This window comes from Miniopterus natalensis, chromosome 8 (genome assembly GCF_054644295.1).
Source record: "Miniopterus natalensis isolate mMinNat1 chromosome 8, mMinNat1.hap1, whole genome shotgun sequence".
Lineage (NCBI taxonomy): Eukaryota > Metazoa > Chordata > Mammalia > Chiroptera > Miniopteridae > Miniopterus > Miniopterus natalensis.
Window position 1 is genome coordinate 68,511,052 of NC_142088.1, and position 16,922 is coordinate 68,527,973.

Here is a 16,922-nt window from a genome sequence, read left to right on the forward strand (position 1 = left end):
CAAGTGAAATGAGCCTTTATTTTGGAGATGAGGGTAGAAAGAGGAAAACAAAGAAAAGAAGTAGGTAATTTTAAAGCATTCAGTACTGAAGGAAGTAGGTAATTTTAGAGCATTCAATACTGAACGGTAGGGCCAGCTGGCAAAACTTGAGGTTCTGAGTCTTAAGGGCAAGGATACCAAGAAATTGTAAAAGGCTAGAGGCAGAAGGGTATTAAGTACAAATTTCACTGACTTAAAAATTATTAGTCCTGCTTTAGGACCCCACTTACTTTACTGGATAGGTCTCCCAGACAAAAAAATCAAGGAAACAGTGATTCTAAATGACACATTAGATCAGATGGTTTTAATTGACATTTATAGAAGATATCACCCTAAAGCTGCAGAAAATGCATTCTCAAGTGCACCTGGGATATTCTCAAAGATAGACCACATGTTAGGACACAAAAGTCTCTACAAATTCAAGAAGATTGAAATCATATCAAGTATTTTCTCGGACATTTACACCATGGAATACTATGCAGCTGTAACAATGAAGGATCCCTTACCTTTTGAAACAGCATGGTGGGACCTAGAGAATATTATGCTAAGCGAAATAAGCCAGTCAGAGAATGACAAGTTACCACATGATCTTACTCATATGTGGAATCTAATAAACAAAATAAACTGATGAACAAAACAGATCCAGAGATACAGAAGCATGTAACGGACTGACGAATCTCAGAAGGGAGGCAGGGGTAGGTGGGGAGAAATTAACCTAAGAACTTATATGCCTATATGCATAACCCATGGACACAGACCATAGTGTGGTGAAGGCCTGGGGGGAGGGGTGTGGGTGGGAGGGGATCAATGGGGGGAAAAGGGGAACATTTGTAATACTTTCAACAATATACATTTTTTTAAAAAACTGTTAGTCCTGCATGTGAGAGTAAGCAATGCTTTCCACACAGATCTATTGTCCTCGTCATACAAACTGTCCCAAAAGTTCATGGTCAAGTAAGCCTTTGGATGTGTATTCCACCAAAACAAAATACATTAATTTTTAAAATAAGTAAATACAAAATAAAAATTTTAATAGTTTTTACTTAACATTTTTTGAATCACAGGTTCTTTTAAGTATCTGATGAAAGCTCTGGACAGTCTCCCAAGAAAATCATGCATATTCACATTAAAAATTAAGGAATAGTCCATGGACACAGACAATAGTGTGGTGAAGGCCAGGAGAGAGGGGGCACAGGCTGGGTGGAGGTGGGAGAAGGGGGGGGGGTGTTGGAGGACATCTGTAATAATATCAATAATAATTAAAAAAAAATCATTTATACAATTTAAAAAGACCCAAGATTCTTGGTTAAGAATTCCTATTAAATATAATGGTAAGGTCCCTCTGTCCATAAAGAGCTCTTTATCCTTTAAAATTATTTAATTCTACTAACATGATAAAACCTAACTTCCATTATAATTTTCTTAAATAACTGAGTTTAGAGATCTAATTAGGGATTAATGGCCTGAACAGCTCCAAGTCGTAAATTGTATACTTCACGGAGAAAGGAATACAAGAATGCTGGGTAGCTGAGAGCTGGAAAACACTACTATGGAGTAAAGAGGTAAAGAACTTAACAATCTGGAAGTGAGGGAAGGCAGAGAAAAGGTTGTTTATTAATAAACAGAAAGTAGGAACTATATAAATGTATGAATAAAGGACAAGTAAATAAAATAAAGTAAGCACTTTAAAAAAGACTTTATAACACAGCTCCAGAAATCGGGAGGAAAATTTAATATTTGTGTATTACCCTGAAAATATATTTTAAACATTTCCCCTCTATGGAAAAATCCAATAAAAATTCTCACCAGTCATTTTTACAAACAAATTTTTAGAAAATAACTAATCCATTAGACTTGCAATTACAGTATATAAAACATTCTTTATAAGGAAAACAATCAAATTAGTAATTCAAAATAAAATAGTAAGTTGAGGGAGGAAAAAACCAGAAAATAAAATCAAAATGTAAAGACAAGGGTTACATACAAAACTAAATGCGGAGAAATTAAATGTTACTTATTTTGAAATGTACCGGACCATCTAAAAGACTTGCTACCTTTAGTAAAATGCTTTTTAAAATGTCACCATCATCATATTTTATCAAAATGCCAAGCAACTAAATGTTTAAGGTATATATCTTATGCGAAGGAAACACAAGTTCAAGAGGTTAATCAGGTATTCTGGGCTTCAATCAGCAAACATTTATTGAGCACATACCAGGCAATGTGTATGTATGCAATAAATGAATTAGGCAATTAGCAATTATTACTAATGGTTTTGAGTCACACACTCTGCCTGTTTGCTGTGGGGGAAAAGTTAATAGTTATAGCAATACAGACATAACTGAATTCTCTCAGAAGTGATTATAGTTAACTAATTCTTTGCTAAAAATATTTTATTGTTGCATTTGTTATAACAAGATGTGATCTATACCAAGCAAACTAGTAACATTTAAAGGCATCATTTAATGAAATTGAGTATTAATTTATGAATAGCTCACATAGCAGATTTATGTTTGTTCTTTAAAGTTATGCTGAAGAGAAATTTTATTACAATAAATAGCCTAAAATAAGTTAACCAATGGTTTTTGTTAGGTCCTTTTTATTTACTTGTTTAGAAATATTTTTGTGTAGTTCTTGTTTTAGTGGCATACATCCTATAGAAATTAAAGTTCAAAGTAAGATTCATGATGTAGCCCTGGCCAGTGTGGTTCAGTTGGCTGAGTGTCACCCCATGCACTGTAAGGTTGCCGGTTCGATTCCCGGTCAGGGCACATATCCAGGTTTCAGGTTCAATCCCTGGTTGGGGTGTGTATGGTAGACAATTGATCGATGTTTCTATCTTTCTCTCCCTTCCTCCCTAAAACCAATAAAAACATTAAAAAAAAGAAATTCATGATGTATATTTATTTATTTATGCTACAACTAAATAGCAAGCAAAAAATCTTTAAATATATACAAAAAATATAAGAACTAAGAAATAATAGAACTAAAAACATCTGAAGGGACCTCTTATCTATCCTCAGATTAATTCTGAGCTTTTTCACCAAAATACATTACATAAAACTTAATTTTTCCCCAGCTAGATGCTAAGTTTTTAATTTCTTAGAGCTCTAAGGAAACAATGAATTTTTTTTATAGCAAAAAAGTATATTAAATAATTCTATTAGTTTATATTCCAATCTACTGAAGCAAATATAATTTTAAAGCCTTTGGTGAATAGTTTTAAGGCAGAGAGGCAACAGCAGCAGTAGCAGGAACTAACACTAACTGAAGATGGCCCAATGACACAAAGGGAGCAAATAATAGGACTAGAATTCCAATATAAGCAGTATGCCTTTAGGACCCATACTCTTCTCATCACTATGCTATGCTGTCTCTTAAAGATATCCCCAGCAACTTCCTATTATAATAAAAATTTAAGACAATAACAACAAAGAACTCCAAAAACTTCCAATTTAAAAGTAAAGAAGCTATGACAAAATAGATTTTTTTCCTTCTGTATAATATCCAGAAAAGTTATAGACACTATGGTTACTATTTAAAGGAAAAATTAAAAAGGAAAAAAAGACTACAAACTTTATCTTAAATAATCCTATTCCTAAAAACATTATAGACAGCTCAATCTTGCTTTCATTTTGATTTACTACATTTCGGAAACACTGTATTCTCATCACTGATTCTCAACTGTCTAGTTTTCAAAACCTTTAGCTTTAAAGTTACTTCACTCTCTCCCACTCTAATGATCCATAAAACACTTAAATTTTCTAAGAGAACGCAAATAAAAGAATATAAATTGTTTATAATGTTTATATCAGTTCCAAGTTTGACCTATTGTTATAACTTAGTTTGGGAAGTTTCTCACACAAGAGAAAGCCTATACTTCAAATTTATTTTATACCTACCATGTAAACTTTAAGTACTAAAGTACAGTTAGCACTTGAACAACACACACTTGAACTGCGTCGGTCCACTTATAGGCAGATTTTTTTTCAATGAATACAAAAAATTTATTTACTCTTCCTTCTGATTTTAATAACTTTTTCTTCTCTCTAGCTTACTTTATTGTAAGAACACAGTATATAATACATATACAAAATATGTGTTACTTGACTATTTAGAAGTTTCGGGGAAGTCAAAGGTTATATGCAAATTTTCAACTGTGCAGGGAGGGATCAGTGCCTTTCACCCACATGTTGTTGTTTAAGGGTCAACTGTAAATGTCATTCCAATCTACTGGGTGGGTATAAAAAAATATGAACTCACTTCAAATACTTTTATAGTGTTTATTCCTCTATTATTATTCTAAAGTTAGTGATTCTTCTTCCATAAATTTTTCAGTGAGATAAGAGTCACTGACTAAATTGGTCTATTACCGGATCATGCCATATCTAAACTTATCATCTCATAAACAGTACTTACAATTTTTGCTACACAGAATCATAAAATTACAAGGCTAAAAAGGCTAAAAAGAATTTAAACAGTAATTTCTTTAATTTTCCTGCCTTCAAGAAGTATCATACTCATACCACCAAGACCTTTTTATCTATTTTATTAAGCCCAAGACACTAAAATTCCAAAATGGGCCTTAGAAACCTATTCTAATATTTCCACTATGTAATCTTACATTTACTTAAATCTGAAACCAAAAGGGCAGATTAAAATAGAAACAATATGGGTTTTAAAGGTAAGCATGACCTAGGCATAACTGTGCTTGCACCAACTACTGGTAGAATGACCTTGGGCAACTACTACAAGCACCCAAAGCCTCATTCTCATCCATAAAATGGGGCAATACTTCATCACCGAAATATGTCTAAAGATTAGGTTAATAGGCAAAGTCCCAATTATAATGCACGGTGCCTGAGCTGATGCTCAGTAACTGCCATTTCCTTCTCTCAAAGTCATTTTCCAGCACTTCAAGGTCTCATGCGGTAAAGTAGCTTGGTCAAATTAACCATCTTTCAGATAAAACTTATAAAATCTGGACAAACAACACAGTTTTTCAAGGCTCTGAAGTGACCAAATGGAGGCAGACTCTGGAGAGTATATGCATGAAACAAAGCAATTATAACTGATGAGATGTGAGTGGTTTGTACCTATCTAATACAGCAGTTCTCACACTTCTTTGCCTCAGGACTCCTTACACTTTTAAAAATTACTGAGGACCCCATATTAGAAATTAAAAATGAAAAAATTACGTATTTTTTAACTCATTTAAAATAATGAACTTATTACATGTTAAATAAAGTTCTAACAATATTTTCCACAACAAACAAAAATATTAATGAGAAGGGTGGCATTGTTTTACATTTTGTAATTCTCTGAATTCATTTTAAAAAGTCAACTGGATTCCGATTTCCACACCTTCAGTCAATTTTTGCAACCCATTGTTCTGACTGAGGTACATGAAGAAAACTGGCCTCAAATACACTGGGTAATTGGAAAAGGAAGGGCCTTGTCAACCCTTGAAAGGCTCTCAGTGAGCAACAGGGGTCCTCAGACCACACCATGAGAACTGCTGATATAAGGGCACAACTCACGGCTGCAGAATGATGGGGATTTATTGGATTCAGGTAACAGAAAACAGAGTTCAAAGATAGCAAGGAAGTTCTAAAGTTAAGGCATAAATTCTGGAAGCCAATAGAAATAAGCCTCAAAATTTGAATGTAAACTCTGTGTCAAATCTTGGCTATCTGCTAAACCATGCACATGCAATGGAGTCTCTAGGGTACAGTGAAAAGCAGGAGATTGAAAAATAAGATTTCAGCTGTCTGTCACCACTGAGAAGAGAATGGAGTTTTAATCCAGACAAGTGAACTGCTTGCTAGAAAAAAAAATACTCTTCAGAGGGCCACTACAGAATCTAGTCATTATATTTCACTCAAAATACAATTATAAAATTAAGAAATTACTGGACATTACCCAACAACAACAAAAACAGGAAAATGTAACCTATACCCAATTCAAGAGAATACAGTCAACTTCTATACCCAAGGAGGCCTTGGTGTTGCAATTGGCTTTATACTAGCTGTAATAAATACGTTCAAGGACTATAGGGAGACATTTCAAAACAAATTTAGAGATGAGAAGCCTCAGAAAATTGGAAATTATAATAGAACCAAATAAAAATTCTAGACTCAAAAACGTACAATAACTGAACTGGAAAATACATCAGGTAAGCTTAAAAGCAAATTGGGGACAGCAGAAGAAAGAGTAAATGAACTCAAAAATAAAACAAGACATATTATCTGAGAGAGGAAAAAAACAGTGAGGAAAGGCAGACTTAGAGACCTATGGGACACTAGTAAAAAGTCAAAGATAAGTATAATTTAAGTCACGGAAAGTGTAGAGAATGGGGCAAAAAAATATGTGAAGCAATAACAGCCAAACTTCCCTAACTTGATGAAAAACAAAAAATTTATACACTCAATATTGACAAAGAAAACACAACTATATACATCACACTTAGCATAAATAGAAAGATAAAGAAAATAAATATTCAAAGCAGCCAGAGAGAAAATGCCAACATAGTACAAAAATATGAATGAAACATAATTTCTCATCAGTAACTATAGAGAGAAGAAAATGTAACTACATCTTTAAAGAACAGGAAAAAAATGTCAAGCCAGAATTCCTCAGCAGAACTGTCCTTCAAAAACAAGGAAGAAAAAGATATTTTCACATAAACAGAATTTGTAGCCAGCCAAAAGTATGGCAATTATTCAAAAAATTAAAAATAAAATTATATGATCCAGGAATTCCACTTCTTGGTATATACCTAAAAGGATTGAAAGCAGGGACCTGAAGTGATATTTGTATAGCAGCATTATTCACAATAGTCAAAAAGTGGAAACAACCCAAAAGCCCATCAACAGGTGAATAAATGAATTAACAAAATATCATGCAATGGAATATTATTCAGTCTTGAAAAGGAATGAAATTCTGACACATTCTACAACATGGATGAACCCTGAAGACAAGCTAAGTGAAACAAACCAGGCACAAATGGATAACTACTATATGATCCCACTTATAGGAGATACCTAAAGTAGTCAAATTCATAGAAAAAAGAATAGAATAGTGGTTACAAGGGGCTTGGAGGAGGGGAGAGAAAGTTATTGTTTAATGACTACAGAGTTTCAGTTTGGGTTGATAAAAACTTCAACAATGTAAAAGTACTTCATGCCACTGAATTGGACACTTAAAAATGGTTAAAATGGTAATTCTTATGTATACATAGTTTACCACAATAAGGAAAATTTTAAATCAACATAAATAACCATATTCGGAGAATTAAAAAAAACCCATATGATTATTTCAATAAATATAGAATATGATTTGAATAAACTCTCATTCATGATTAAAAATCTTTCAGCAAACTAAGAAAAGAATTTCTGCATTCTTATAAAAGATATCTATGAAAAACCTATCGTTCTCAATGCTGGAGTACTGAATATTTTCCCTTCAGCATTGCAAAGAAGGCAGGATATTTACTCTCAACAGTTATTCAATATTTTACGGGTTAGTGCAATAAGAAATAAAAGATAAAAATATTGAAAAAGAAGTAAAACTGTTCCTACTTATGGACAATATGATTATGAATATAGAAAATACAAAAGATTTAACAAAGAGTATGAATTTTTACATTTATCCAAACACAAAGTCAACATATAAAATTTTATTATATGCCTATACACTAGCAACAAACTAGAAAATGAAGCCCTTACTGGTTTGGCTCAATGGTTAGTGTGTCAGCCTGAGACTAAAGGGTCTGGGGTTCGATTCTGACCAAGGATATGTACCTTGGTTGCACGCTCGATCCCCGGCCCCAGTTGGGGGTGTGCGGGAGGCAACCAATTGATGCCTCTCTCTCACATTGATGTTTCTCTTTCTCACTCGCTCTCCCATCCACTCTCTCTGAAAAGCAGTGGAAAAAATATCCTTGAGTGAGGATTAAAAAAAATGAAATGTATAAATAATTCCATTCACAAACATATCACACAACATAAAATGCTTAGTAATAAATTTATCAAAAGATATGCAAGACCTCCAATAAAACTATAAAACATTTCTGAGAAAAATTAATGACTTAGACAGATGTACCATGTTCATGATTAGAAGCTTCAAGATTGCCAAAGTGTCACTTCTCCCCAAAGTAATCTATAAATTCAATACAATCCCAATCACAGCCTCAGCATAATCATCCTTTTTATAAAAACTGACAGGCTTATTCTAAAATTCATAATGGAGTCCAGCTGGCATGGCTCAGTGGTTGAGTGTCGACCCTTGTACCAGGAAATCATGATCCGATTCCCGGTCAGGGCACATGCCTAGGTTGCAGGCTTGATGCCCAGTAGGAGATGTGCAGGGGGCAGTTGATCAATTATTCTCTCTCATCATTGATGTTTCTATCTCTCTCTCCCTCTTCCTCTCTCTGAAATCAATAAAAAAATAAAAAATAAAAACATTTAAAATAAATAAGTAAAATAAAATTCATAATGGAAACATAAAAGGACCTAGAATAGACAAAATAATCTCGGAAAAACAACAAAAGCTACAGAATTTACATGAACTAACTTCAAGACCTACTATAAAGCTATTTAATGGTTCTAAACTAAGGGCAATTTGCCCCTGGGAGGACATTGGGCAACGACAAGATACATTTCTGGTTGTTATCACTGGGAGGGTGCTCCTGGCATCTAGTAGGATACTACTAATTATTAAATAGTCCACAGTACAGCCCCACAACAATCTGTCCCAAAATTTCAATGATGCCAAGGTTGGGTAAACCCTAAATTACAGTAGTCAAGACAACTTAGTAACATCAGGAGAGTCAAAAAGAATAATGGAACAGAATATAGATTCCAGAAGGTGACACCCTAGGTCAACTGTCTGACAAATACAACAAAGCAATTCAATGGGCAAGGAAGTGTTTTTCCCTAGAAGATTCTGCAATACATATGATATCCACATGTAAAAAACTGAACCTTGATGCCCCACCTCACATCATATACAAATATTAGTTCAAGATGGATCACAGACCTAAATAAAAGCTAAAATGATAAAGCTTCTAGAAGAAAGCATAAAAACAATATCTTCACCTGATCTTCAATTCTAAATGATAGTTTTGCTGGTAGAGTAATCTTGGTTGTAGGTTCTTGCTTATCATCACTTTGAGTATTTCCTGCCACTGCCTTCTGGCCTGTAAAGTTTCTGTTGAGAAATCCGCTGACAGTCATATGGGTTCTTCCTTGTAGGTAACTAACTGCTTTTCTCCTGCTGCTTTTAAGGTTCTTTCTTTGTCTTTAACCTTTGGCATTTTCATTATGATGTGTCTTGGTATTGCTTCACTGATAAGAAAAAACTAAAGGAGTTCATCACCACCAAACCAGTACTACATGAAATGTTGAAGGCTCTTCTTTAAAAAGAAGCTAACAAAAGAATCTGACAAACTAAATATACCCAGACACTGACGCATGCAACAAACTGGTATCTCAGAGGGAAGGGTGAAGGGGGGTAGGGAGTAGGAAGAGATTAACCAAAGAAGTTATATGCATATATGCATAACCCATGGAAACAGACAATAATGGGGGGAAGGCCTGGGGAGGGGGTGGAGCAAGGTGGAGGGGGTTCATGGGGGGAAAAATGGGACACCTGCAATATTTTCAACAATAAAAATAAGTTTAAAAAAAAAAGAATATCTTCAGAACCTAGCAAAACTGAGTTAAGACTTAAAAGCAGAATATATAGAGGAACTAAAAGAATTCCCACAACTCAATAAAAATTCAAGCCAACTTAAAACATGGACAAAAAAACTTAGAGATTTCACAAAGACACATACAAATGGTTAATTAGCACATTAAAAAAGTGGTTAATACCAATATTCACCACAGAAATACAAATTAAAACCAGAGTGAGAAATACAAATTAATTCCACAAACTACATATCCATTAGGATGACTAAAATTTATAACACTGAAAACCAATTGTTGGTGAGAATGTGCAGCCACTCTAAACTCGCATATATTTGCTGGTGGGGGGGTTAAAATGGTACAAAAAGTTTCAGCAACTTCTTATAGTGAACCATAAAGTATACACTATCCTATGACCCTATAAAGCCACTCCTAAGTATTTACCCAAGAAAAATAAAAACATATGTCCACAAAAGGCCTCATACAAGAATGTTTTGCTTTATTCATAATAGCCCATATATCTGTCAACAAGGGAAACAGTTTGTGGTATATTCATACAAATAAAAACAGTTACATGTGACACCCTAGAACAATGTCAAAACTATTCTGTTTAAAAAAAACAGACACAAAGAGTATATGCTGTATGATATCATATATATATATGAATTTCTAGAGCAGGCAAATGTAATCTATAGTTTAAAAAAAACACAGTAGATGCCTAGGGGTCATGGCTGAGAAGCATGGGAATTAACTGGAAAGGGTCACTAGGACCTTTCTAGGGTGACAGAAATATCCATTATCTTGAGTGAAGAGTGTTACAATGATATAAACATTTGTCAAAATTAAGCAGTTTTGTGCATTACAATGTATGTATATTTTATCCCCCCAAAACCAATTATTAAAAAAAAATCTAGTGGGGGTGGGGTGGGGAGGTGATAGAGGTACTCCTGAAACAAGAAATGGTAGAATATTCTTTATTGAAACTGGGTAATGGGCACAAGGGTTCATTAAATTACAGTATCTTATTTGTTTGAAATTCTTCATAATTAAGCATTTTGAAAAAATAATTTTTCTTAATTCTCTGTCAATGAAAGAAGAAAATTGGTAATCACTGTCCTTCACATAAAGTAAAAATATCTCATAAAGGCATTCCCTAAACTTCTTTTCTATGAAGAATCCCTTTCCTTTACACTTTCTTTACAAGGAAACTTTTAAAGAAACTTTCTTTATAGTTCACCTTGAAATCTCTTTACATTTTCCACATCTCATTTTATTTACTATAATCTATAGGAAGGAGAGTTGGAGAGCTACACTCCTTTAGCTCTTACTACATGTCAGTCAGTATGCTACCTACTTTGAATACATTACCCAACTTATATCCCAAAGCTAAATCTGGCATCTAAAATTTCAGTCTTATTTGTTTATTACTTTTCTCTCTCATGAGAATTTATGTTCAGCGGCAACATGGATCTTGCTCACTATTTCTTCCGATCTGACACACAGCAGATACTCAGTAAATATTTGTAAATCATAGAACTGAGGAATATCAAAACTCAAAAATACCCAACTTAACTATCTTTTTGGTTGTCAAATCATTTTTCATTCCAGTTATACCCAGCTTGTTTTGCCTTTAATCTTACTGACATCTGTATCAATTGCTGTTATGTATTTGTTTCACGTGAAATAGAATGATCTGTAATTGAGAACTTCACATTTTCTTTATTTAAAAATGTAATCATAAAAATATTTTAATAGTAAGTCAATTTACTCTATAATTTCAGCATATCTTTAGATGATGTGATTTCTCTTTTTATTTTGTTGTTGTTCATCCTCGCCTGAGGATATTTTTTCCATTGATTTTTCAGAGAGAATGGAAGGGAGGGGAAGAGACAGAGAGAGAAACATAGATGTGAGAGAGACACACTGATTGGGCACATGCCCTAACTGGGGCTGGGGATCGAGCCTGCAACCGAGGTATGTCAAACCTGAGACCCTTTAGTCCAAAGGCCAACACTCTGACCACTGAGCCAAACCAGCTAGGGCTAAATGATGTGATTTCTACACGTAGTGTTACTTTTCCTGCTCTTATTTACATAGCTAAAGAAAAATATCCTAGATATGCTTTCATAGACTCAAATTCTGTTAACATCACTATTAAGGTGAAAAAAACTAGCAAATATTGAGAAATGAGAGTTCCTTACAGAGGGATAAATTGTAGCTAATGGATTTATAATAAAAATGATCAATTTTACTTCAAAAGAATGAATCTAACAAATGAAGCATCTATACATAAGCCTAAATCAAAATGTTAGTTCCCTTTATCAAACTACAGAAAAATCTAGGTTTATTCTCAGTATTTTTCAGTAATCATCTGTGCACAGTTTATGAGTAAAACCACCAGTACCTTAGATTTGAGTTATTTTTTTCATTCTTATCCTCAAAACATCTTTGAGGTTTTAAAAAAAAAAAAAGGAGGTGGGGAAAACAAGTATTATCAGTGGTATTTGTAAAACACAAATATTGAGTAAAATAGCCGCTAATTATTACAGTAAGTTGTTAAGTCCACGATTTTTTGCTCATTAATTAAGCAAAATACTCTACCCAGGAATTTGGTAACTGTAGTGTTTCTCTAACCAACTAAAAACTTTAAAAAAGATTTTCTGACATTCTAAGGGATAAGGCAAGAGAGAAGTAAACATTAGGAGAAACAAAATAACTCACAAAGAATGACCTTGTACATATAAAGTTTTATTTTAAAAAAAGTTCACAAATGCCTTTCATATATTATGTCACATATTCAAATCCAAATTCTTCCAGATACCATTTTATGTTCATAGATTATACATAACTTAAAAAAACTTTTAATTCAAATGTACCAACTGCAGCAAAGGGTTTAAAAATAGAAGTTTCAAAGTAAATACTCATTTAGAGACATGAGCAAATAGATCTGACCTTTTCAAGTGGCTTTCCCAAAGAGCTTCCAATCAGTTTCCAGTCATTCAAGATTTCTTCAACTCTGGAAATAAACCTAGGAAGGAGCAAAAAAACTTTCTAAATATGTAACTGCATATTTTATTCTACTGTTATACAGTTCTTTAAGACAGTATTTTTTATATTTAAACATTTTTATCAGAGAAGTCTCCATAAGTTTAGTACTGTTAGTCTAATTTATCATATGGAATAAAAGTGAAAATAATTTTCTTCAACCCAAGAATCCTTAGATTTTGATTTTTAAGTCTATTGCTTACCCAACAAAGGCATTCTGCCTGCTATAAAATATAAATTAAGAATGTCTATATAAAATGAATAAATTCATGACAGAAGTAAAAACTGACAGATTAACATGATATACTATTAAAGATAATTATGAAACCATAATCTTTTCCCCATCCTCAAAATAACTGATCTATTTAACTTTTCCTTTAAAGATTTAGGAATTCTCTGATATTCCTCCTCCACTCCCCCCCCAAAAAACCATTTGGGAACACTGCTCATTAATATAAAATGTAAGTTTTAAGGAACAGCTGGCAAGAAAATGCAAGTGCATTTGTCAGCTTTAAGGAATAATTGACAGATTTTATAATTATTCACATCTTTAATTCCAATTTTCATGCACACCTATTTTTTTAAAAAAAGAATTAATCTGACTAGCAATATGCTCAATATCAGCAAATGAAAACTGTCAAATCTCAGCAATAATGTTTAGATACTTTCTGAAGACCTGTTATTACTCTAAGCAGCTGACGTCTTATGTAAGTATGATGCAATATAACAACATTGCTCTCCTAAAACACTTACTTAGTATTGCTAGAGTATTGGTTAATTCTAGTCAAAATACAAGGCATCAGAGGTTTTTTCTTGTGATATTACACAATAATTTTTACATTTCTGTTGTAAGACAGTAATGATAAATCACTTTTTATGATTCAAACTTCTAATTAATTCCTCTTTAAAATTAAAGGCATTAATATACTAATTCACTTTTGGGGGGAGTTCAGTCAAAAGGCAATTATCAGTAACCTATTTTAACGTCCAACTGCAGCAAACAGCTGTAAATGAATGGTGTATCTATTCAATGGAATAATATGTACCCATTAGCAATCACGTTTTAAAGACCACTTGAGGAAATACATGTTCATATGTTAAATGGAACAAGTATTAAAATAGTTTGATACAAAAATTTACTACATAGATTAGAAGGAATTTTCTCAAAATATTAACAGTAACTATAATGATGGTAGGATTACAGGTGATTTTTCTTTCTTTTTAATTCTACTATTGGACTCTATCCTGAAAGTATTGAGATCTGACTAGAAAAATTTAATAATTTTATCCCTGAAAGCTCTGCAGATCCAGGTAAAGGGTCATTTCCTCTGACTTCACATTCTATATTAGGTCTAATGGCTATATGCTCTTATAAGAAACCAGGTTTATTCCCTTTCTCAGCTCTTATTTCAATTGTAAATACAGACTCATTTCTATTATTATTTGATTCATGCCTGTCTCTTCTACTAGACTGTACATTCAGTAAGAGCAGGAATCCTGTTCTTACTGACCTTCACATCCCTAATGCCCTGAATTGTGCGTGAAACATGAGCACAATAAATATTTCTTCAATGGACAAATGATAAAAAGAGAGTATGGGTTTAGAGTCAGTCCTCTCAATAAACTGTATCGCTCATAACATACTAAGAAGAACTTTTCATTCAAACATTAAACTCAAAGTTTAAGAGACTTCGAAGTCTTTTAACATCTTCCCATGAATCACAAAACACTATTTCACTCTAGAAACAAGAGCATAAAAGTCAATATCCAAAGGTTCCACTTTGTGGTAGTACTCATAACTGTATTAACAATTATTTTCATATAAGGAGCTAAAGGATTTTAATATTCTACCTCAGGATATTTTAAATATTTAGGTGGTGGTGATCATTTTCCATTCAATATTCTGATGTTTCCTCGCTCACCCCAGCTCTCATCCTCCAAGATTCAGGTTACACTTTCCTACCTACCTTCAAGACATCAAGTTATTAATTCACATTCAACAGGTCTAAAACTTCACTCTTCTCACTTTATCACTTTCTTATCTTCATTCTTTCAGGCAAGAAGCTGCAGTTCTGTTTGCTTCTTTCTACTCTTACATTTCATCAAGTGCATCAATCTAAATCTTCTTTCAAATGCCTTATAATCCTTCCTTCTATCCTCTCTCCAGTATCCAAATTACCAGCCTAACTATGGATCAAAGTCACCTGCCTTAATTTTACTTCATCTTCTGAAAGACCTCTCACATCACTTTGCCACTCTACAATCAAGTGTCTCTCACTATTGTTCTTTGATGACTCAATCTAAGTGTGTTCTCCCAGAGGGAACTTGTTAGAAACACAAATTTTGGGGGTCTACCTCAGATGTAATCAGAAACAATGATTCTGAGGCACACTAAATTCTAAGACTCACTGGTCTTAAAGCACCAAATCTAGAATTTCCCTTATTTAGATGTGGAGGCTGTCCATACCCTGGTCCTATCATTCCCTATTAACCTTGGTTATTTCCCTAGAGTAGGTAACCTTCACTCCAGTAAAGCACCTCCTCATGAAGTCCCAAAGGTTCATTTCACCTGTCTCTACTCATGTCAGTACCTTCTCATGTCTAACCAACCACTTCTTACTTCCAAGGCCCAGCTCATTTACTACCTTTTCTAGGAAAATATCTCCAACAATTCTAATCCACAACAATATCATCCTCACTTAAACTGCTATTTTTATAGTTAGTGCCAGATGGCTTACAATTTAACTATTTGATGTTTGTTTTTTAAAATATGGATCAAGGGTTTCGTGTTTGTTCTTTCCCAATAGCATAATTCTGGACACACAGTATCTGCTCAATAAAGCCTTGCCAGTGTGGTTATGTCTTACTGACTTTTCTTTTTTGGAAGGTGCCACAAAACAAACTATTATCCCAGCAGGGATCTTTTATATTTTCCTATGTCATCTAATGACATGACATTCGAATTTCCTCTCCCAACCAGAAAGATTATAAAATGTTGCAACAAGCTAACTAAAACTCAAAACCCAGAAAACTGAAGGGTTGATCTAAGCTATCACTCCTCCACAAACTTGGCTTTCAACTAATTCCGGTGATACAAGTTTCAGCAGTTTGATGGAGTTTGCCAGGCACAGGAAGCCTGGGCACATTACCCACTGAAATGTGACCACCTGAATCAAAGCGTTCCAAAGTCATCTGCAGGCTCTTTTGTGCTAAAAGACAGGATGGAAGGGGCTGGAGCGCGGCAGAGGGACGACCACCGGTAACGGCGCTGGAGGCCCCTCCTGAGAAGGGAGCACCAACGTCACACCGGAGGAAAAAGAGCAGCTGCGAAGTTTATTGCTTACGACAGATAACGAGTTAAACATAAATGAAAACAGCACGGAAGTGGTAGCCACGGCAATTGTTTGTGCGTGAGGGCAGCAACCAAGGTCTAAGGCAAGCGGTGTGAGTATAAACAAAACTTTGAGAGCCGGTCTCTCAAGCGCTCAGCTGACCGGGGCGGGCCGGGGCTTGTCGGACGCGAGACGCGGAAGAGGCCTTCAGCTGACCAGAGAAGGGAGGCGGCGGAGACCGGGGACGCCTGCGTCTTCCTTTTCCCAAAGCAGTGGCGTCACCTGTGGTCTGCCTAGGCTGGGGAAGCAGCGGGGGGACGCCGCGGCCCAAGGGACTGACAACCAATGACACGCCTCACTCACCTTTCCCATTCGGAGGCAGTGGTGAAGTCCGTGAGCTCAAATACCTCGGACTCGGGCTGCGGGAAAAGGGAGGAGAAAAAAGAAGAGATTGAGCACCTAGGCGCTGACGTCGAGGAGCGAACTTACAGACAGGGTAGGTGGGGAGCCAACACCTCACCTCACTGTCGGCCGCCATCTTGAGGACCGCCGGGCGGGCGCTAGGGCTGCCGGGAAGAAGAGTGGGAAGGGAAGGGGAGGAGGAAAAGAAGGGCCGAGGGCGCGGGGGCGGGGCCTTAGCGCAGCCCCGCCCCCGGACGCACCGCCCCCTGTCAATCCTGCTTGTGAAAGGGTCCTTAGCCTGAAAGAAGTACATTTAAAAAGTGCTTTGGACTTGAAATTTTTCTATAATGAGTTCAGGAAGGGAACAGAAGCGAAGAGGTAAGACAAGGTCCTAGATTCCCAGGGTACGATT

At 35.0% G+C, this 16,922-nt stretch overlaps 1 protein-coding gene across 1 annotated transcript in view; it reads right to left on the reverse strand.

The window, feature by feature from the left end:
• RAB3GAP1 (RAB3 GTPase activating protein catalytic subunit 1) overlaps positions 1–16,676 on the reverse strand; it is an 87,685-nt gene extending 71,009 nt beyond the window's left edge. The window contains exons 1-3 of the mRNA XM_016206254.2: positions 16,629–16,676; positions 16,472–16,527; positions 12,684–12,759 (exon numbers count right to left, since the gene is read on the reverse strand). Of these exons, the coding sequence (XP_016061740.2) occupies positions 12,684–12,759; positions 16,472–16,527; positions 16,629–16,646 (150 nt within the window). The 5' untranslated portion in view covers positions 16,647–16,676. The remainder of the gene's footprint in view (positions 1–12,683; positions 12,760–16,471; positions 16,528–16,628) is intronic.
• Between the last annotated feature and the right edge of the window lie 246 nt (positions 16,677–16,922).